The 22936-nt window shown below is 35.9% G+C and overlaps 3 protein-coding genes across 5 annotated transcripts; 1 reads left to right on the forward strand and 2 right to left on the reverse strand.

Annotated features, from left to right (window-relative positions):
- Positions 1-5538: 5538 nt before the first annotated feature.
- Positions 5539-6834, reverse strand: LOC132621559 (uncharacterized). Of its 2 annotated transcripts, none has more exons than XM_060335880.1 (2): positions 6627-6834; positions 5539-6099 (listed from the first exon to the last, which is right to left on the reverse strand). In XM_060335880.1, exons 1-2 carry the CDS (start codon positions 6631-6633, stop codon positions 5741-5743), a joined length of 366 nt encoding a protein of 121 aa, XP_060191863.1. In that variant the 5' UTR covers positions 6634-6834; the 3' UTR covers positions 5539-5740. The 2 variants fall into 2 exon arrangements, with proteins under 2 accessions (XP_060191863.1, XP_060191862.1); XM_060335879.1 differs by having other exon boundaries at positions 5539-6118; positions 6627-6833.
- A 399-nt stretch (positions 6835-7233) lies between these two features.
- Positions 7234-10884, reverse strand: LOC132621558 (small ribosomal subunit protein uS5c). The gene is made up of 2 exons (XM_060335878.1): positions 10166-10884; positions 7234-7651 (listed from the first exon to the last, which is right to left on the reverse strand). The coding sequence occupies exons 1-2, from the start codon at positions 10837-10839 to the stop codon at positions 7402-7404; spliced, it is 924 nt and encodes a 307-aa protein (XP_060191861.1). The 5' UTR covers positions 10840-10884; the 3' UTR covers positions 7234-7401.
- A 4554-nt stretch (positions 10885-15438) lies between these two features.
- LOC132622957 (uncharacterized) lies at positions 15439-21537 on the forward strand. Of its 2 annotated transcripts, none has more exons than XM_060337648.1 (3): positions 15439-15746; positions 15833-15990; positions 20267-20945. In XM_060337648.1, the coding sequence occupies exons 1-3, from the start codon at positions 15666-15668 to the stop codon at positions 20364-20366; spliced, it is 339 nt and encodes a 112-aa protein (XP_060193631.1). In that variant the 5' UTR covers positions 15439-15665; the 3' UTR covers positions 20367-20945. The 2 variants fall into 2 exon arrangements, with proteins under 2 accessions (XP_060193631.1, XP_060193632.1); XM_060337649.1 differs by lacking the exon at positions 20267-20945 and adding an exon at positions 20968-21537 and having other exon boundaries at positions 15467-15746.
- The last annotated feature ends 1399 nt before the right edge of the window (positions 21538-22936 follow it).

Consider the following 22936-nt stretch of genomic DNA (forward strand, 5'->3'; position numbering starts at 1 on the left):
TAGGGACGAACTAGGGTTTTGCTAGGGCTTGAAACGAAAATTTGGGCGGGGTTTTTCTAAGTCAACAACTTCTTCTTTTTCAAATCAAACGTTGGGTTTTTCTGCCTTCAACCAGAAACCACAGATGAAGAGACAAAATCCATTAAAAATTGGTACTTGTAAGATGAAAAGCAGCTGATAAGAAAACAAAATTTACCTCACAAATCGACGAAAACCATTAAAAACTTTTCAGATCGAAGCAGAGGAGAAAGGAAACCAACAAAAATCTCAACTCGTCAACAGTTGAAAACACTAATGAGAGAGTACAGGGCATTAATTTTGTTTCCCGAATCGGCCATGCATGGCCTGTGACGGTGAAAGGGAACTGTGATCTTGCCATTTTCGTCGTTGACGAGTGAGAGACGAGAAAGAGGAGGAGAGAGGAGGGGAAGTGAGCGGCATGAAGAGGAAAAGAAACCTGGTGGTTTCAAATTGTTGACCGAGTCGGGTCGGGCGGGTTGCGGGTATGGGCTGGGCGGTTCGGGTAGTGTTTAGGTAGTGGGCTGAATAAGATGTGGGCTGGTCGGGTAAGTCTAAAAATGTGGGCTGGTTGGGTTGATAAAAATGTGGGCTGGGTATTGGGTTAATTCGAAAATTGGTGGCTAATTGGGTAAATGAATTGGGCTGTTTTCAACGAATTGGCTTTAGCCCAAATAGTTTTAGGACTTAAATATGGACTGCATTAATATACAATATGTAATTATTAGTGCTCAGATAAAAATATAAATTACATTACGTCGCAATAGCCGTATAATAATATTTTGTAAGTCAACCATAAATAAACGCTATTATTTAATTATGCGAAGGTAAATGCAATGCGTGTGCATAAGCTGGTAAAAAAATGCTGAAATGATAAAAAAAAATGTGAATTATAATAATACTGGTAACAAAAGAATAATAATAATGATGGTGATAATAGTAACAGTAACAAAAACAATAACAGGTAGCGAACAAAAATGCTGGTATTAATAAGAGGCTGATAATTATAGTAAAATATAAATAATTATTTTAAAGTTGCCGAAATATCAGAAGTGTAAATAAATATTTTGGGGGAAGACGAGACAAAATTGGGTGTCAACAGACAAAAACTAACTTTGTTGAATGTTTATCATGTGCCTTAAATTAGGAAGAATTTATTTCTGCAAGTTTGTTGTCCAAGAAAGGATTTAAGATTGTCATAGATTTTAATAGTGTTATTATTTCTAAGAATTCTATGTTTGTTGGGAAAGGATATTATTGTAATGGTTTGTTTAAGATGAGTATTAATACTATTAAAAGTTCTACTTATATCTCTGAGTCAAGTTCTTTGTTATGGCATGCTAGATTAGGACATTTAAATTTTGGTTCTATGAAATTTATGTCAAGGATTGGATACTTAGAATGCAATCATAAACAATTAGATAAGTGTGAGGTTTGCATCCAAGCAAAAATGACAAAGAAATATTTTCCTAATGTTGAAAGAAATTCACAACTACTTGAACTTATACATTCTGATATATGTGAATTAAATGGATTTTTAACAAGAGGAAGAAAGAGATATTTTATTACTTTCATTGATGATTATTCTAGATATAGTCATGTCTATTTAATCAAAACAAAGATGAAGCCTTTCACAAATTTAAGGAATTTAAATCTGTTGTGGAAAATCAAAAGTATCAAAAGATCAAAATGTTAAGAAGTGATAGGGAAGGAGAGTATTTCTCCAATGAATTTGATGAATTTTGTGAAGTGCATGGAATTATACATCAGAAAACTTCGCACTACACTCCATAACAGAATGGTTTGGCTAAAAGAAAAAATCGAATGTTAGTAGATATGACTAATAATGCCTTGCTCTTAAATGCTCAATTACCTCAAGATTTGTGGGGAGAGCCTGTAGTAACAGCTTGTCATATTCTTAATAAAGTTCCTTTTAAGAAAACTCATACCCCTCCATATGAGTTATGGAAAGGTAGAAAACCTAACTTAAATTATTTGAAAGTGTGGGGGGTGCCTAGTCTTTTATAAGGTTCATGGCCCTCAAAGATCAAAGTTAGGTCCAAGAGGTATTTACAGCATATTTGTTGGTTAAGCACAAAACTCAAAATCATATAGACTTTTGAATTTACAGACAAATGTTATTGTAGAATCGATGCATGTGGAATTTTTAGAAAATAAATTTATATACAATTCTAATGAGAATTCTACAAAAGAGCAAAGCACAAGTTCTCCTACTCAAAGTAATTTTGAAATGATAAACCAGAAAAGAGGAGATGATTCTCAACATGAAGTTGAACCTCGGAGGAGTCAACGAGAGAAAATTAAAGTATTTAGACTTTGATTTTATTTCTTCACCAGACATTGTATTTCTTGTAGAAGGAAGTAGGAGCAAAGTTAATCAATGTATACCCATTTTATTAAATACTGAAAGTGATCCAAAAAGCTTTAAAAAAGCAATGTCTTCTAGAGATGCAGCTTTTTGAAAAGAAGCTATAAATGATGAGATGGATTCTATATTATCCAACAACACTTGGATAATAGTAGATATTCCTACATGTTCTAAACCTATAGGTTGTAAATGGTAATTAGAAGAAAATATAATACCAATGGTTGTGTACAAACCTTTAAGTCAAGGTTGGTTGCTAAAGGTTTTACACAAAAGGAAGGTATTGACTATTTTTATACATATGCTCCTGTTTCACAAATAACATCCATGAGTGCTTTTGGCTTTAGCCTATATATATAATTTATGTGTGCATCAAATGGATGTGAAAACTGCATTCTTGAATGGTGATTTATGTGAAGAAATATATATAGAACAACCAGAGGGATTTGTTCTTCCTGAAAATGAGAATAAAATTTGCAAATTAGTAAAATCCCTTTATAGGTTAAAGCAAGCTCCAAAGCAGTGGCATGAGGAATTTGATGATGCCATTTTATCATATGAATTTGTACATAATAATGCTGATAAATGCATTTATTCTAAGTTTACAAAAGATTATGGTGTCATAATAAGTCTTTACGTGAATGACTTATTGATATTTGGTACAAACATGCTTGGAGTTAATGATACTAAAAAGTATCTCAATTCAGTCTTTAAAATGAAAGATCTTAATGAAATTGACATCATTCTTGGAAATAAGATCAAGAAAAGTGATAAAGGTATCTCCTTAAATCAATCACATTACATAGAAAATGTGATTTGAAAATTTAGTCACTTGAAAATCAAAGAGATTAAAACTCCTTTAGATTCAAATATAAAGTTGACTGAAAATATTGGAAGGGTCGTAGCACAATTGGAATATGCTAGTGCATAAAGCACATGCAGTCTGCAAAATTTCAAGATATGCAAGTAAATCAAGTGGTGAACATTCGAAAGCTATTTCAAGAGTGCTTGGTTATTTAAAGAAAACAAAGAATGCTGGATTATGTTATAATAGTTTTCCTAGCATGTTAGAAGGATTCTCTGATGCCAATTAGATAACCAATGATGATGATAAAAAATCCACATCGGGATGGATATTTATGTTAGGAGGAGTGCTATAAGTTGGGCACCAAAGAGGCAGACTTGTATTACACATTCTACAATGGAATCAGAATTTTTGGCATTAGCAGCTGCTGGAAAAGAAGCGGAATGGCTGAGAAACATGTTATGAGATATAAAATTGTGGCCACAACCGATGTCAGCCATTTTCATAAATTGTGATATTGAGGCAACGTTGAGCGTTGCTCATAATAAGATATACAATGGAAAGTCTAGACACATTAGTCTGCAGCATTCCTATTTGAAAGAATAGCTTATAAGTGGTGTCATGACAATTATATATGTTAAGTCCTGCAAGAATTTAGCAGATCCACTTACAAAATCACTTCCTAGAGATGCTACTACAAAAACATCTAGTGAGATGAACCCAACCTTGAGTTAGCAAAACTAACAATAAAGGTTCAATGGGTAAAAACAATCTATTAATGTCGTTTTGAGCACTGAAAAGAAAAGCATCAAATCTTTAAGCCTTGTCCCAGGATGATTAGTGCATACTGTTACAGAGAGGATGAGCAAGAGCTCTTAATGAAAATGTCAAATGTCTGGAGTAACAGGACATAAAGCATTTTTACCTATATGAATACAGGAGTGGTGCTGCTTCAGCAAGAGTTAATAAGGTTTGCTCTTGTAAGTATTCATGAATTGGGATTAGTGCATGGCTTTTAAGTGCTTGAGCGAACCGGTGACTTAAAGTGGTTGGATGATATTAGGCGTGTGATATTTTTAGTTTAGGCATAAGGGAGTTATGGTTCAGTTCTTAGTAATACCAATAAATTCCTCTAAGCTTTAAAATATTTACACTAGAAAGTTCAGATCTATGAGATACTTTCTATTATGTATAATATTAGGAGTAGTATTACAAACTAGTGGGGATTGTTATATAATTTGTAATATTGAAATAATATTTTAAATTACTTGGGTATTACAGTTGAATTAACTAGTTTGGATCCCATAGATAAAACAGGTATCATCCCTAAAAACTTATTTTGGGTACCACCGATTAAAATGGGCACCAATGAAATATTACCAATCGATACCATTTGTTCGGCATAAGGACACAACCTTCAACCTTTCGGAGCAAGTGTCTTTTTAACTACTTATCTTCTCTATAAATAGACTCTATAAATAGAAAAGTAATTACTCCATATCAGTCACTTTTAATTCAACTTACAATAGACTTGTTGTATCCCAAAAGAGCGTTGTCTGCTAACTCCGTAAACAGGCAATCACTCTTTTGAGACAGTGATAATATCACGCATCCTTTCTATTCTCTTCATCTAATTTCTGACAGTGATCAAAATATTTTGAGAATTTTATGTTATTGAATCAACCCTGTAGGATATTGAGTGTAAGACATGTAAATTGAAACGCTGAAATAGCAGCATTTCCTGATCACCCCCTCACAATTTACCAACTACAATAGAGAATTATAACATGTAGTAATTCAGAAGTTTTTGGGATTGTTCTCAGTTCATCTCCGTGTCAAAATTTGGACTTTCTAGAATGAATTTTCTGGAAAATATTTTACAAGTACCTCAAAAAATTTAAGTAGAATTTCTTAAACAAAAGACACTTGAAATTATGGTTTAAAATAAATAAGAAAATGACCGTAGACAAGCTAATGAGAATTACTTTTTAGCTGCCGTTCAATTTGTGAGTGGAAATGTTTCGCGGCAAAATTTACATATATTAAAATAATATTAATAGAATAAATATATTTTAGTAAGAAATGTTAGTCCTAAATTTTAATCAACAGTACTATCATCTAATTATTAATTGAAAAAATAATATGAAGTCCAACATTAGGATAATTACATAAAGAAGTCATTAATATATTGGATGACCCTTTCAATTAAAGTTTGTCTTAGCTAAATCTAATTTTATCGGACATACCAACGTGATGACGTCAGAATTACATTACCTTCTCATCAATTATTTTTGTCTAATCTTGTGTATAATAATACAAAGAAAAAAGAGACCATGAAAGCTTAAAGATTCAAATTATAATACTTTTTTTTTTCTCTCGCAAATTTACATTTCTTCTTATTCAAAATCTAGGCTAGTGGATTCCAAACTTCAAGCTACCTACTAATTAGCAAGTCCGTTGTGCTCTATTATTCTCAAACAACATTTTTATAAGAAAAAAAAAAAGAATGAAGAAGAGGAGAGAAAATGGTTTCAAGAGGATTGTGGTTTCTTCTCAACAATAGGTCTCCAATTCACATCCAAACCTTTATCTTCATCCACAGGCTTTCCTCCTGGTTCTTTAGCCAGCTTCTTCTTAAGTTCTTCCTCATCTTCCACCACAATTTCATCTTGAACATTCTCTGGATCTACATCTCCCACCACCTTTTCTTTCAACTTTTCAGCAGTATCCTCAATAGCTTTCCAAGCATCTTGAGTTGTCTCTGTGGCTTTATCCTTCACTTCTTTCGCCTTATCAGCCATTTCAGATACTTTACTGCCCGTTTGATCAGTATTGCTGGTCCCGTAGAACTTCTTGTCGTCGTGCCTGCTCTGTTGTTCCGACGACTCCGCTGTTCCAACATATCCTCCCTTTAATATATATTCATAAATCACAAGATATATAAGCAATTAATGATGTAGCACAAAAAGATAGGGTAATTTCATAGATGATCATTCAACCTTATATTTCCAGGCAACTTCTTTTTTTTTCCATTCTATGTCATGTTGTTATACAGAAGGGTAATTTGAGTTATTTTCTGTTACAATAATTAGTTTTATGACTAGGGTGCTGCAACGAACCAAAAGTTGTACGACCATTCGTGAAATCAATCCTACAAAACATCTTTCGAACCTTGGTAGGCTTGTAAATAGATACGGCAATCCACTTTTTCATGTTTCACCATAAATGGATTCAGAATTTAACAAACAACTGATGAACACGCTAAACATTATACTTGAATGTGTTTAAAAATGTTACAACAGTGGATGGATGTGTACTAATTGTTTAGTATATGCTAGATTCGCCTCTAAATATCCATGAGGCACCATGGTTCAGTACTTTGTGCTACATCAAGCTAGTATATGTAGGAAGACTTACTTTCCATATTTGACGACCGATGAAGACAGAGGAGGCTCGATGTGGGAAGGCTTTAGAGAGGTTGAACATGGATTTTTTGCTTAAGGACGCCATTATTGATGCTTCTTTACTTTGCTACTATTTCTTGGACACTTCTTTTTTTTTTCCCTTTTTTTGTTGTGTAATAGCGAAAATGATTCGGAGGTATCAGCTCCTTAATTTCGTCACAGTACTCTCGAGAGTTGCTGCATAAAGCGAGAGGTTGGGGTCTCTTCTAAGTGCCACGTTTAGAGGTCTATGTGCCACGAAGTTGCTGGGTTAGACACGTGTACAGTTGCATGTTTATTTTGAGCAATTGACACCATTTTGCAGGATTACACTTGCGGCTTTTTCCTCATCCCATTTCGTTAGATCAACTATTTTTAGTCTATTCGAAAAAATTAATCTCTCAATATTAAAATGCTGACGGTTACTTTAAAAAATCAAAGTAACATATGATGACGAAATGTTAATTTTGTACCATAATTTTGACGTGAAACGGAATGTAAGTGCTGAAAGTACCTGAGTAGTAACTATTCACCACTATTTAGGCCCGCTACCAATGACATTGATCCAGGAGAGATTTGGGTGGTAGGCCGAAATGAAATTATAGAAACATCCTGTTTGAGAAGGCTGCATTTTGAAATTTACACAAAATTAACAAATAATCACTTGCAGACAAAAATTAAATGGTGCATCTGCAGCTATCCCAGTTGAAACATTTTTTTTCTACAACAATCAAAGCAACAGAAAGTCTTCATTTCCAGAGTTCTTCCATGGGAATGCCACGTTCTTGAGCAACTTCACTAAACTGCCTCATTTTCTGAACAGCAACAACAGTGGCTCTTGCATTATTGAGGGCATTGTTACTTCCAAGCTGCTTCCCCAAGGCATTCTCAACACCTGCCATTTCGAGAACGATCCGGACAGCACCACCAGCAATCACTCCAGTACCAGGAGCTGCAGGTCTAAGCATCACCCTTGCTGCTCCAAAGTCTCCATCAGCTCTGCAATTTAGTTGTTCAGCAGTTTAGATCACCAAGTATAAGCAATTGACAAGATTATTTTTCCCTGATAACATGCCAACTTGCGTGCACCTCATCTATTTCACTAGCTACTGCTGCCTCCCACCGGTACAAATATCAGATAATTCTAACCAGAAGGCTTATAAACTGATAGAACAAATTCACCTAGCATTTTTTGTCGATTTGAACTCTAGCATCCCATGGTTGTCACTCATTTCATTGATTGCCAAACCACAGCCTTTGGTGCCAATAGCGAGATAATTCTTTCACAATGCGTTGCATAATGCAATTAAATTTTTCGAAACTACATACATGTCAGTGAAAATATAACAGAAACCTTCCTCAAGGCAAGATGTCGCGGAATTTTTAGGCAAGTCGGTTTTTTTCTCATAAAGGGCAGCAAATATGTGCCCCCATCCAGGATGACAATTGTCAATCAATTAAAGAGGATCGGAAACTAAAAGACGACTTCTTATATAATGTATTCCATCCCCTCCAGGCCTCTCATTTCATTCCTCCAGATTTAGCAACAGATGTGCTGGGCTAATCACGACAAGAAACCAACTTCATGCTTAATAGACATCCTAACACATATAGGCCGTCTTCATGCTAAGTCATAACTTCAATTAACATGTTTCTCAATTCCTCAGGAACAGAATTTCCAGAAACAAACACCACCCAAACAAACGGAAAGGGACTTGAAAAGAAAGTAACTCCCCATCATCCTCCCCTCGAACAAAAGAAACTCAAAAAAGGACATTGACAGCTAATGGTGCACAACCAGGGAATAAAAGTGAGGATAGATCAAGTTAGTCTTTTCAGATGCATAGGACTGATGACCAACTTATTTATTTATTAGAATGACAAGCTAGCAAAACATTTCCTTCAACTTACAAAACTTGTTAGTTTTCCATGCTAACCTATGTTGCTCGGACTCTTCAAAAATGTTGCGGGGTGCATGTCCTATCCTCCAAAGTAGTGCATTTTTTAAGGATCCGACACGGGTGTGGCAACATCTTGTGGAGAGTCCGAGCAACATAGTTGCTAACATATCCGTCTAAATACTCACACATACGCACCAAAATCTTTTTTTAAGAATTCACAGTTTTGACCCCTCGTAAGAAAGTACAGGAACGTGTAAAGAGAGAAAATTTGTGTAATGGAAAAGTTACTACTTTAAAACTTTTTCATTGAATATCCTTTCTTAAAGCTAAGGGGAGACGCAATCATTTGTGACACATACTTCAGACAGATGAAATAGTGGGTTAACATCTATTGTACATCTTTTCTTACCAATTAAATCAATGAAAACAAACACATGAACACAATAACACACACTTCTGCACATTTCATTTTGTGCTTACAATCAACAACATGAGAGGTTCGTCATAATACAATTACGTTAGATTAAGTTCAGATGCTTAAAATAGAGCTTATTAAGCATCCCAGTCTACACCCCAGGGGTGTTTCCTAGCGGTAGTGAAGGGGGAGAAAATAATGGGAGAGCGGGGTCATATCCTATCAACGGCTGAGGTGTGCAAGAACTGGCCCAATCAATAGGAGTAGAGAAAGTGAAATTCCACAGGTGATCACAGGTAAACGAAAATTTTATATTGGATGTCATTGGCTCAGTCCACTAAGGTTGAACAACATAAACTTCTCTTTGTATTAAAGTCTTTGCATAGAGGAAACATCAATCAAGTATATCCATGATAACAAACATATACTACTAATCCAGAAAATCCTTTATAATTAAATTTATTGGTTATATTTAAGGTCAAGAGGCACAACTAAAATTAGTGACTTTGTCTGAGTGAAAATCTGTGATCATGCCAACTTTTGGTTACACAAGAAAATTATGGCAAAATGAAAAATCTATGCAAAAAAAAAAAAAAAACTGTCCAGCATCATCAATATATGGAAGCAGAATTACTCTATTTTTTTAACTGAAAAATCCGTCGTTTTGCATCTTTGAACTCAACAGATAATGTTCCCTCCCCCTACACCTCTATCCTTTTCCACACAGGATTCTATCTCATCCCGCGATAAGTACCTTTTCCATTTAAGCAAAGACATGGAGCTGGAAGTAGACCTATTCTAGCAACAATTTGACCCTAAGAAGCAACTCAAATGGCAAAGGAAGCAGAAAAGAAACTGGTCAGCCACATCCTCAACCTTACAGGAGTGTAACTTCAGTAGCTCTCACTGCCCTTGCTGAATTGCTTCAAATGCATAAATTGGACCTCAAATCTCAAAATTTTTAATGACAGTGATATAGGTCTACAATTCCTATACCTCAACTAATTCATTGGCACCTGCTACAATCCAAGTTCCAGCAAATATGCCTACCAAATGTTACATCTAGCTCAATTTAGGAATGGACTTTCAAGCCTCCAAACTAGCTTATAACTATACAAAAATCCTAACATTTATGTCAAAACTCAAACAAGTTAAAGCACACAAGAAGTTAGAAAACCACACAATTTACCATTTTACCTGTGGGGGAAAGTCAAGTACTTAGTCATAGGCACAGTAATAAGATTCCTCCTAGCATTGACAGCAGACTTTTGCACAGCAGCAATAACCTCTTTAGCTTTACCAACTCCAACACCAACATTCCCTTTCTTGTCACCCACAACAACAACAGCTCTAAAATGCAATTGCTTTCCACCTTTAACAACCTTAGTAACTCTCCTAACTTGCACAACTCTCTCATCAAACCCGTCTTTAGACTTCTCCTTCTTTGTTTTCCCAAAAGCAGTAGTCTTTTTCACTTTAGAATCCATTGCATATATGTCATTACCAAGAAAAGTCTCTCCACTATAAGCTGCCCCATATAGCTCTTCATAAGCCTTAGCAATATCTTCTTCAGACTCCATTGGACCATCATCGAAAGATGGTGGTTCAAGAAAGTCATCAGGGCGTTCTGGTGGGTCATAAGTGGAGATTTCTTCAGGGTCAGTGTTGTCAAAGAAAGTGGTTTCTGCTGGTGTGGCATTAATGGGATAGAGTTTTGTTGTTGGGTTTAAGAGGAGATAAAATGGTGGGTGGGTTGGTTTTGGGATGAAGAATGTGTGGTTGGGTTGTTGGGACTGAAAGGTAGAAAAACGAGATGATGAGTTGTTGCGTAGAGAAAGGGAAGAGAAGGTGGAGAGAGAAGAAGCTGCCATTGTTGTTGTGTTTGTATCAATGGCCAAGTGACGGGGAAGAAGCTGTAGAGTGTGATCTTATCCTTTGGATAAACAAGGAAGATGGGCCGAGTTGAGATACGATTAGCTCACTAACGCTATGGGCCTTATTTTGGGCCTCATGTCATGAATGTAAACTTGTAAGGTATTCGGAAAAAAAAAAAAAAAAAGGGTGGGGGGGGGGGGGGGGCGGGGGGGGGGGGGGAGACACCGTATGTCCACTCAACCAAACTAATTCCACATTTAATCACTATTTGGGCTTAATCCCACTAGGTGTCCGGTCAGCCCAAATTAATGCCGAAAAATGGGCGGTCGGCCCAAAATAATGCTGGCCAGCCCAGGCGCTTAAAAAAAAAAAAGACTTTTTGTGGCGACTAAGTCGCCACAAAAACGTCGCCACTAAAGGGCTGCTACAGCATATGTACATATGTTGGAATTATATATACACTTTATATACAAGAATTATATAGTTTATATACATATGCTGGAATTAATCATACATAAATTATACGTTAATTATACACATATTATACAATAATGATATGATATTTATTTTTAACATATACAATAGTATACATATTATATACCACAATGATACGGTTTCTATAATACATTTTTTATACGTATGATACACTTTCTATACAAGACTGATACAATTTATATACATATGCTAGAATTATATATACACTTTCCATACAAAAATAATACTTATTATATACAAAAATGATACAATTTTCTATTCTATACAGGGCAGCTGTATTGTGCTAATACACATTATATACACAAATGATACATATTATATACAAAAATGATACATACCTTAGTGATTCATATTTTATACAGTTTTTATACATTGCAGATAGGTACTGATACATATTTTATACACAAATGACACATATTATATATAAAAATCGCCTCAAACATTTTTGTTTTTTTATTTTTATTTGAGAATTGTCTTATTTAAGTTTTGGCTAATGGATGACAATTGTTTAATCGCTACATTTTGGGTTTGGGAAAAATTGGGCTAGAGGATGGGATTATTTATGGCCGAGCGACCATATATGTCCTTTTCCCAAAAAAAAAAAAATGTGCGGATTGACCTTCAAACGCACCGGTCTTTAATTTTTGTCCGTCAAATTGCTGGTCTTTAATTTTTGTCCTCCGCTTAAATAAGTGGCTGAAAATACCTCGAGGTTATGAGTTCGAATTCCTGCTCAGTCAAAAAAAAAAAAAGGGGGGGGGGGGGGGGGGGGGGGGGGGGCGGAAGATCACGGATGCCCCATCAAATAAAAAAAAAATACTCGCGCATACCCTCATTTTTTTCGTGCCCCCAGAAAAAAAAATTACCCGAGATGCCTCCAGTTATGATACCAACATGACATATAAAGATACCGAGATGGTAAGATGCTTCGGTCCTTCTCTCAGTCCTCCATGATACCACTATGGTATATAAATATACTGAGATGGTATCATGAAAGATGCTTCAGTTCTTCTCTTAGTCCTCCATGATACCATCATGGTATATAAATATACCGAGACGGTATTATGAATGATTATGTTCATTTATCAAAAATGACACTTTTTAAAAAAAAAAAAAACTCTATGATACCATCATCTTATATACATATACCATAATAATATCATGAAGGACTGCTTCAGTCCTTCAACGAGACACTCCTCAGGACCATGGTATCATCATGGTATATAAATATACAGAGATATTATCATGGAGGACTAAATCCTTCTCTTAGTCCTCCATGATACCATCGCGATATATAAATATACTGTGATGGAATATACCATGATACTGTGATGGTATCAGGAGAGGAAGGGGTTTGGCCAAGGGGTATGTCGGGTAAATATTTTCAGTCGGTGGGGGTAGAAGCAAGAATAGTTTGGGAGGGGGCATGGGCGGGTAAATATTTTGTATTTTGGGGGCAATTAGTGATGTTTTCTCAAAAAAGAAAAAAAATAATTTCGCAAGGCAAGACTTTTGCGAAACCTCTGCCTTAAGGCCTAATTTTGCTAAGAAACTCTGTCTTGTGATTTTTTGTTTTTTGGGACTGAGCCGGAGTTTGAACTCAAAACCTCGGGGTATTAGGCGAAGAGCAAAAATTAAAGACAACAATTTGAGGGGCAAAAATTAAAGATCAACCCCGAATAAGGGCAATCGTGCAGATTGCCCATTCAAAAAATATAGTTAATTTTTGCCCTTCAATTCGCTGGTCTTTAATTTTTGCCCCTACTTCTATTTAATGAAAATTTGTGAGCTAAAGTACCCTTTTCGCACTAGAAATTATGAGTTCGATCTCCAGCAGAGTCGAAAATAATAATAATTTCGCAAGGCATAGGTTTCTATGAACCTAGGCCTATTCGGGCAAAGTTACATAGAACCTATGCCTTATTTGAAAAAGGTTCGTGAAAATGAAGTTCTATCTTAATTTTGCAATTATGCCTATAGGCATAAATTCTATGTAGTTTCATAGAAGCCTTTGTCGTGTCCGGCATAGTTTCTAAGTAACTATATAGCGAATAGACATGGTTTTATGTGAACTTATGTCTTGCGATTTTTTTTAATTATTGAGTGTCGGTTCGAACCTAGAATCTCGTGGTATTTTCAGCCACCTTTTTGAGCGAAGGGCAAAAATTAAAGACTAGTGCCTTTGAAGGGTAATCGTGCAAACTGCCCTAAGGTATACGCACCAATTTTTTGTGCGGATTGTCTTTCATAGGGTCTGGTCTTTAATTTTTGTCTCTTAGATCGATGGTCTTTAATTTTTATCCATGCTTCTCATTTAATAAAATTTTGTAGGTCTAGGTATTTTTATTCGCTGGTCTACAAAATCAAAGATTTTGGGTTGATCCCCAGCAGAGTAAAAAAAAAAAATATATTGCAAGGAAAAGTTCCATGAAAACTATGTCTTGTCCGGCATAGTTATGTAAAAATCAGTGTTTTAAAAGGCGAGGGCGTAAGGAGGGGCGTTTTACGTCTGCCTCAATGAGGCGTAAGCCCCGAGGCACAGGGCGTAAGCCCTATGGGGTTTTAATTTTTAGTATTTTATAAAATGATATAATTATAATAAATACTTTTAAATAGGTGAAATAGAGTAAAAAAACTGAAGAAAATTATAAATAAGTGATATATATATATATATATATATATATATATATATATGCTCCACCCCCACAAAAAACTAATTAGAACAATCTATTATATGCTACTTACAAGTATAAGTGACTGCTCGTTACTTTTTTGAGATAGTAGAAGACAAGATAAATAATTGGAAAAGAATATATATTAGGCATTCTAGTAATAAAAAAAGGTCTTGACTTTTAAATTTAATGTTTCGATTCCTTTTTAAAACATTTGAGTAATTACATGTTTACTTTTGAGAATTTGGGCATTATATTAAGGACTTATTTAACAAATTTCGTTTTAGTTCGAAGAAGTTTTCTGGGCTTACGCCCCAACAAAAAAAACTCGCCCCAAACACCTGGGCGTACGCCCCGAATTGCTGGGCGTACGCCTTTGGAGACTTTCGCCCCAGGACATTTTTGGTACGCCCCGCCCCAGGGCTCGCCCCAAAAACGCCTTTTAAAATACTGGTAAAAATTAAGTTATCCGATATAAGTTGTGTAGTAACTAATTTGTTTGCCATAAGTTTGTATAAAATTTGCCTTGTCCGTCATAAGTTCTGCCTTATTCAGCATGAGTTCTGCAGAAATAAAGTTAGGATAACCTAGTTTCTATAGAATTATGCCGGACACGACATAGTTTCTATGTAACTTTGCTCGACAAGACATAGTTTCTATGAAACTTTTTCATGCAAAATTAGATCATAGATTCAAATTTCTTTTTTTGATGTCAAGGGTATTTTTTGTTACTTAAAGTGCATAAGGGTAAAAATTAAAGACCAGCGATTTGAGGGGTAAAAACTAAAGACCACCCCAAGATAGGGACATTCGTGCGAATTTTCCTATTCGCACAAATGCCCTTATTTCGGGGTGGTCTTTAATATTTGCTGGCATTTTTCGTGTGGCGTACATAATATCCCACAAGTTATGTCGGACAAGACAATACTTTCAAAACTCAATATAAAAATTGTCAAAAACACATCAAACTCCATAAAAACAGGCACGTTATACAACTCAAAAAGGATAAAGAACATATGCTCCAAAAGCGTAACTCCAGTTTCTGAACACTAACATATTCTAAAAAATACTACACAACTTGTGCCGCATAACTTAATTCCCATAAAACTTATGTCGAGCTAAGCAGAAATTCATTTTTCAAAATAAATGTTGCAAAACTTATATCAAGCAAAGCAGATCTGAATATTTTCCTTAATTGAGCAGCAGAGGTGAAATTAAAGACCGCATATACGCAGGACAAAAGTTAAAAGGGAAATTTGTACGTTTTCCCTTCATACGGGCTGGTCTTTAATTTTTGTCCCTCAATTGGCTTGTCTTTAATTTTTATCGTTCACTTAAAAAGGTGACTGAAAATATTTGAAGTTTTGAGTTAAAATCTCGAGGCAACCTATGCTGCATAAGACAAACTCTTTCCAAAGCTATTTTGTTTTTTAATTGTGTGGGGTTCGAATCCAGAACCATGATATGTTTTTGATCACTTTTTTAAGCGAAAACAAAAATTAAAGACCATCCCAAAAGAAGGCCAATCCGGGCAAAAAAATGGGTAATTCCCATCGTGATTCCTAGATCTTCTTCATTATTTCCTTCTTGTTTTTGGAGGTCAAAACTTAAAATCACAACCAAATCCCAACACTCTCAATTCACAAATCACAAAAATGGAATCGAAAGAATCAAGAAGAGAAGAATTATCATCAGCAGGAGCAGTTCTTGTTGGAGCTTTGGCTCCAGGAGTCAACGTCTGTACAATTTTCTCCTTTACCATTCACGTTTCAACTTTATATTTATTGATTCAACTAAGTTTATTTTTTGTCTTTGGATCCAGGCTCCTACTTGGAATACACTAAAGATTGCATTTTTAATGCTGGTCTTGTGTCTTGCTGTTATGTTGGGCTTGGCTTTTTCCTCAAGTGACTTTTCGTTGACTCTCCATGTTGCTTTCCTCTTTTTAATAACTGGAACCCTCTTCATACTCCTTAGCAGGTATGTTTCAACTTTGGTTATTCCATTGTTGAAGATTTCACTTGTATAGTTATTTTTGCCTACCTATGAATGTACTTGAAAAATGTCAAGTAAGCTTGTATAATTGGATTACTAGATTTGGATAAATAAGTGAGGTGAATTGACTAGATTCCCAATTCAAATAAATCTTTACCCTGAGTAAGTGATAAACTGTAGAATTCCAGGACCATATGACTAGTTGACACATTCGTTGAATTATTTCCTTGGAATGGAAAGTTGATCTCTAGGAAAAAGAAGGGGTTTTTGTAGACTCATTAGAACTAGTGGGCTAATGATCTGCCTTAAGGCGTTCCATTCCCTCCGTGCATCATCTTAAAAAATCCATTTTCCTGGAGATAAAGAGTACTGTAGACAAACTAAACACAATTGCCAGCTTATTGGATTCTTCACTATTAGGTGTTTAACCTTCTTGTTGCGTAGTATAGTACAAAAAAGATGGACTAGGAAATTTTTTCTCACTTGATGTTCTTTTTGTGTAAATTTAATGTTCTGTAATTAAAATTTTCAATTTTGAAATCTAAGAGTCTTCCGATCAATACTTTGGTTATGAGAACGGGAGATAGTTTGCTTTTGTTGAGATATTGGACATGAATTTGATGATGGAGTATGAGGTAAAAATGCAATCTGATCATTGTAAATGGTAAAAGGACAAACCTCTAATTATAGGTGGAATAGATGTTTGACTTTCAGCTCTTAGTTTACGAATCTAAGTCAGTAGTGATCAAGTAGCTAATTTACATTCTGCCGTATTGAAGTTTGTTGAATGAAAATCATTCATGCAGTCACAAGTCGTCAAAGAAAATAGATGTGAAGCTTGTGCTAGGCTCACAATCTCTTTTGTGTGCAGTTTGAGTGGTCTGATATCATGTACATAAAATAGTGTTTTGCTTCATCTAGTTCTGTGAGTTTTTTTTTTTAATAAGTAACTCATTGGGTCATTATTGAAAAGCTGTTTATCATTATGTGATGGTTTTGCCTATGAATCAACTGCCAACTTTTTCATAATAGCTTGAAGTCGGAGAGACCGCTCTCTCTCCTTTCCCCCCTCTCCAGTCTGTAAAATGCTACTCATTCAACATAGCGTCCAGCTTTTTGCATTGTTACTCAAGTTTCACTTAATCTTTTTTTAGAAGTTAAAGTTTTATTAGCAAACAGTACCAAGATAATACTGCAGCAAATACAAAAGATAGGACATGTTCTACATTACATATTCAGGGATTCTAACAAATCCAGCTCCAGCATATCATGCAAATTCGAAACTACTAACGAGTCCAGCTCCAGCATATCATGCAAATTCAAAACTAACTTCCCTTTCTCCAGAAGAACAAATTCTGCATATACATATACTTAACAACAGACATCATCTCCTTTATCTTCAAAACGTCTCCTATTTCTTTCACTCCATATGGTCCACAGAATGCACAGAGGGATTGTCATCCATATCTTTTTGTGAAATTTGCCAGGATAATATGTCTTCCAACAGCATAACAAACTTTTAAAGCTCTGCGGTGCTGCTCAATAAACTCGAAAAGTTATTAAAGTTACCAGTTTAAAAAAAAATAAACTCCAAAAGTTATCAAGAACACAGTCCAGAGGGGCCAAGTAAAGCTGCACTGTACGAAAAGATGATCAGCAGGTTCAGTGGACCTTTCACATACATAAATACCTGCTGCAAAGCTTATACCCTGCAACAACAACATACCCAGTGTAATCCCACAAATGGGGTCTGGGGAGGGTAGTGTGTACGTAGACTTATCCCTACCTCGGGAGGTAGAGAGGCTGTTTCCGCAAATCTTATGCCCTCTTTTTTGCAAATTCTCATGGGTTAGACAAGCCCCATGAGCTACCAACCACCCAAAACAAGCCACATTAGGAGGGGCCCCAATTCATCTTCCATGGCCAGAATCAACATTTTCTATAGAATTTTCCTGAAGCAATCTGTAGAAGGAGTTCACAGAGTATTCTCTGTCTTTGCTTGCCTTCCAAAACATTGCATCATCTTTATGCCTGTCTAACACTACAGATTGCATTTTACATAGAAAAGCCCCAACATCTTCCCACTCCCATTCATTGAAGTTCCTTCAAAAGTGAAAATTCCATCCTGTAATACTAAGACAATTGGCCAGCAGTATATCAGAAAATCTCGCCAGCCTATATAAGGCTGGAAGTTGATCCTTAAGCAGCCTTTCTCCAACCCAATTAGCTGCCCATAACATAATTCTTTTTCCATCTCCCACCATCAAGAAAATATGCTTAGCAAAGTCTTCCTATAGTTTTGAAATTTGTTTCCAAATAGACCCTCCAGAAGTTGTTTTAACTACATTCACACTTCAAATGAATCTTAGGTTTTGTAGTACCCTGAGAAAGTGATAAACTGTAGAATTCCAAGATCATATGACTAGTTGAGGCATTGTTGAATTATTTCTTTGGAGGGGAAAGTTGATCTCTAGGGAAAAAAAAAAAAACAGAAGGATTTTTGTAGAGTCATTAGGACTAGTGGATGAATGATCTGCCTTAACTAACGCTTTTCATCTCCTCGTGTATCATCTTCTTCTAGTGGATGCAGAGATACAAATATTCCATTTTTTTGGAGGGATAAACTGGAAATGGCAAGAGTGCTGTAGACAAACTAAACATTAGTTAGATGACATGGCCTTTTGGCACTTGGCAACTTATTTAGATTGTTCATTACTGCGTGTCTGGATCTTCTTGCTGCCTAGGACAGTAGTTGTGACACCCCAGCTTAGGAGGAAAGTCCCATATGGCCAAACACAGGAGAGGTGATGGGTATATAACTAAGCATGCCTTGCCTCCTAGTGATGCGTTTTAAAGCCGTGCGGGCCTACACCTAAAGCGGACAATATCACTAGTGGGCTGGGTTGTTACAGATGGTATCAGAGCCACTCTCGTGTCAGCTTTGTCGATGATGGGCTAGATTTCAACTGAGTTTAGGCAAATGCCTAGTAGGCGGGGCAAAACCTCAGTGCTGAGCCTAGGAAAATCCCATACGGTGGGGCAAACCTCAGTGAGGACGCTGAGTTCATAAGAGGGGGTGTATGTGACACCCCAGCTTAGGAGGAAAGTCCCAGATCGGCAAAACACAGGAGAGGTGCTGGGTATATAAGTAAGTATGCCTAACCTCCTAGTGACGCGTTTTAAAGCCATGAGGGCCTAGGCCCAAAGTGGACAATATCACTAGTGGGTTGGACTGTTACAGTAGTAAAAAAGTTAGACTGGAAAACATTTTCTCACTTGATTTTCTTTTGTAGAAACTTTAATATTAACTACACTAAACAGTAAACGCCACTGGACTATGACTCAATTACGGATAGACCCCCCTGTATTTTAAGATCAAACACTTACAAGTTACACCCCTTATGATGTTATCCCTTTTCTTAAAAAATTTAAACCTTTTATATAACACTATAACAGAAATCCTACACAAATGAAACTTCATCTAACAAAGTATATTTAAGATAATTTTGAAGCAAGAGAATAAATAAAAACTAAAATTAAAAAAGATAAATTTCTATATAATAAGTATTATAATTAAATAAATTACAAATAACTTAGATAATTAAAGTGCAAGAAAGTTATTACTAATATTTGGTATATCTTACTAAATAATTTGTGTTCATTTTCCTATTTATGAGTTTCGAAAGATAAATGTTTCAAAAAGTATTTATTATTTGTTTAATCAAAGGCAAGAATAATTTTTTTGTTAAACTTTTTATCTTCGTTTTAAAATTTCATAAAAGTAACTCCCAAAAAATGTCTTAGTTATAGTTTTAGTTTTAGTTTGTCTTTTAATAATTATATTTTAATACATTTAGTTACGGATATAAGTCGTATGGGGTGTAAGTGTGGGATTTCATAGTACAGGGGCCGTAAGTGTTTGAATTTAAAATGCAGGGGGTTTATCCATAATTGAGTCATAGATATAGGGGTGTTTAGTGTTGTTAACCCTTAAAATCGTCAATGGTGAAATCCAAGAGTCTTCTGATCAATCCTTTGGTAAATGGTTAGAAGGGGAGATAATGTACTTTTTGTTGAGAAATTGGACATGAATTTAAAATGTTGATTGATTTTGACGTAAAATTGCATTCTTATCGCTGTGAATTAAAGTAAAGGACCTCTAAGTTGTAGATTGAATACATGTTTGACTTTCAGCTCTTACCTTACAATTCTGGGTTAGTAGCTGATTAAGTAGCTAAGTTTATATTCTGCCATCTTGTAGTTTGCTGAATCCAAATTATCTCATGCTCTCACAACTCATCAAAGAAAATCGTCGTGAAGCTTGTGCTAGCCTTATAATCTTTCTCATGCTAGCAGTCTGAAAGCATGTATAAAGTGGTATTTTGCTTCATTCAGTTCTGCAACTCATTTTGGTCCCTTGGGGCTTTAATCTAGTGGTAAGAATGCAACATGTGACGTGTGAGTTCACATCACGAGTTCAAGCCCTACAATAGACAAGAGCCTGGTATTTAACTTGAGAAGGGTAAGAGGGGGGCATCATCAACCGAGTTCCTTGCCATGCTCCATCGGCTCTCAGGGATTTCTCGATTATCAAAAACAAAGTTGTGGAACCCATTTGGTCATTACTTTCTTTTTTATAAGTAACTCATTGGATCATTACAGAAAAACTGTTCATCATTATGTTATGGTTTTGCCTGTGAATCAACTTTCAACTTTTCATAGTAGTTTGGAGTCAGAAAAACCGCTATCTTCTTTCTTCCTCCCGTTTCCCTCTGGTGTTGGGTGGCAGGCCTGCTTTTGTCTATATTCTGTAAAGCTGCTACTTATTCAACATAGCATCCAGCTTTTTGTGTTGTTACCAATTCAAGTTTCACTTAATCTTATGAACTATATATTCTGATTACATGACAATAGTTGAATTTACTGCAAAGATGTAATGCATAGCTTTTGTTTGTCCGTTAGGTTTCTAGCAGAGACTGGGTTTGTTTCCGTGGAACATCAAATGGAGGAAATAGGCTTAGCAACCAGAGATGAAGATACAAGCAAGAAGACCAGTTGAAGCTTTTAAAATCAGTTTTATCATTACATGCGATGACTTTTCCCTTAAGATTACATTTTACACGGTACAATCATGATGATTGAAAGCTCAACCTTGAGCTATCTTGTCGGAAAAGCAAAAGAAGGGGCCGCATAGATCCTTTGCTCAATCCTTGCCATCCTCAAGGTCGTGTAAAGTGTGCCTGAACTGAACAGCTCTTTCAATGTTCCTCCGGTTCTTTCTCCTTCGACTTCCCTTTTTTCTGCTCAATGAAGCAGAAACACGAACAACTGGGTAGCTGCAACAAGAATTTTATTTTTCTCTTCTTTAGTCTTCACAAATGTTACTGAAAATCGTTATGTATATACAGGGGGCTTCGTGCCCTTGATCTGTATTCTCTCTTTTATTTGTTTGTCCTGTGATTCTATTCCCTATTCCCTACAGATACGAAGATGCCTTTTCTTAAGAGCCATAAGCTTAACCAAGTTGATGTATGCCCGAGGAAAAGTGGTTCCTTTTGCTTTCCTTTCTTTGAAGGTAAGATTTCTTAGTGCTAACCAAAATTTATTTTGAACAATGCAAAAGCTCCACTTCCCTTGTTACCTACTTTCCTGCTCCAAGAATCTTGTTCTCATTTCCCATCTAATGAAAAAGGAAAAGGGGGGGGGGGGGGGGGAGGTAGGCCACTTTAACGAATGCAAATGTATTGGTTTTTTTTTTTGGCGGGAATATGTTTGGGCCTCCACGTACATGGTTACTTTTGGGCAATTTGCACGATTATCCTTCTTTGGGGTGGGGGCTTTTAATTTTTCGACTCAAATTGTTTGTCTTTAATTTTTGTCCAATACGTCGAGGTTCTGAGTTCGAACTCGGGTTTAGTCATAAAAATAAAAAAAATTCGCAAAGCAAGGTTTCGCGAAAAGTCTGCGGCAGACTTTGCATTAAGGCATAACTAAAAGCTGCCGACTTTGCTTTATGGGACAGATTTTTAGTTATGCCTTAAAGAAAAGTCTGCTTTAATGCGACAGACTTTTAGTTATGCCTTAAGGCAACGTCTGCCGCATAAGGCAGACTTTAGTTATGCCTTGAGGCAAACTCTGCTTGCCTTGCGATTTTTTTTTCTTTTTCAAACTGAGTGAGGGTTTGAACCCAGAATCTCAGGGTATTTTCGGCCATCTTTTTAAGCGAAGAGTAAAAATTAAATACCTATAATTTGAGGGACAAAAATTAAAGACCGGTGCCTTTGAAGGGCAATCCACGCAAAAAATTGGTTACTTTCCTCATTCCAAGTATGCAGGACCAAGGAGACACCTATTGCACATATGAAAAGATTGCCCGCCTCTATTGCACGTATAAATAACCAGTCTAGAGAAGCAGTTACTAGAATAAGGAGATGACTAAGATAATCTAGAAAAATACTAGTTGAATTTCGCATTTCAAACTTCAAGATACTGACCTGAAGCTAGAGTTACAAGAACTAGAGTTCGAACTTCTTAGTTTTAATTCAGGACACGGGTCTGAAGTTCGAAGTGCAAGAACGGAACTTCACTGGCACCCAAGGTGTGGCCTAGTGGTCAATGAAGTGAGTTGAGAACCATGAAGTCTCAGGTTCAAGTCTCAATAAAGACAAAACACTAGGTGATTTTTTCCCATATCTTTCAATTTGTCCACTAGACATAGTTACCTGATATTTGTTGCTGGCAGGAGGTGGTCCCGTGAATTATTTGAGGTACGCGCAAATTGATTTGGACACCAAAATTCTCAAAAAGAAAAAAGAGAGGAACTTCACTGCAATAATTGAATAGTTGAACTTTTCTGGGCAATGTCCCATAATTTTGAAGAGGCGGGTTTCTGCACCACGATTATGTTTTGAGTACTTTGCAAATGTTGGAT

The sequence above is a fragment of the Lycium barbarum genome, chromosome 12 (genome assembly GCF_019175385.1).
Source record: "Lycium barbarum isolate Lr01 chromosome 12, ASM1917538v2, whole genome shotgun sequence".
Classification (NCBI taxonomy): Eukaryota; Viridiplantae; Streptophyta; class Magnoliopsida; order Solanales; family Solanaceae; genus Lycium; species Lycium barbarum.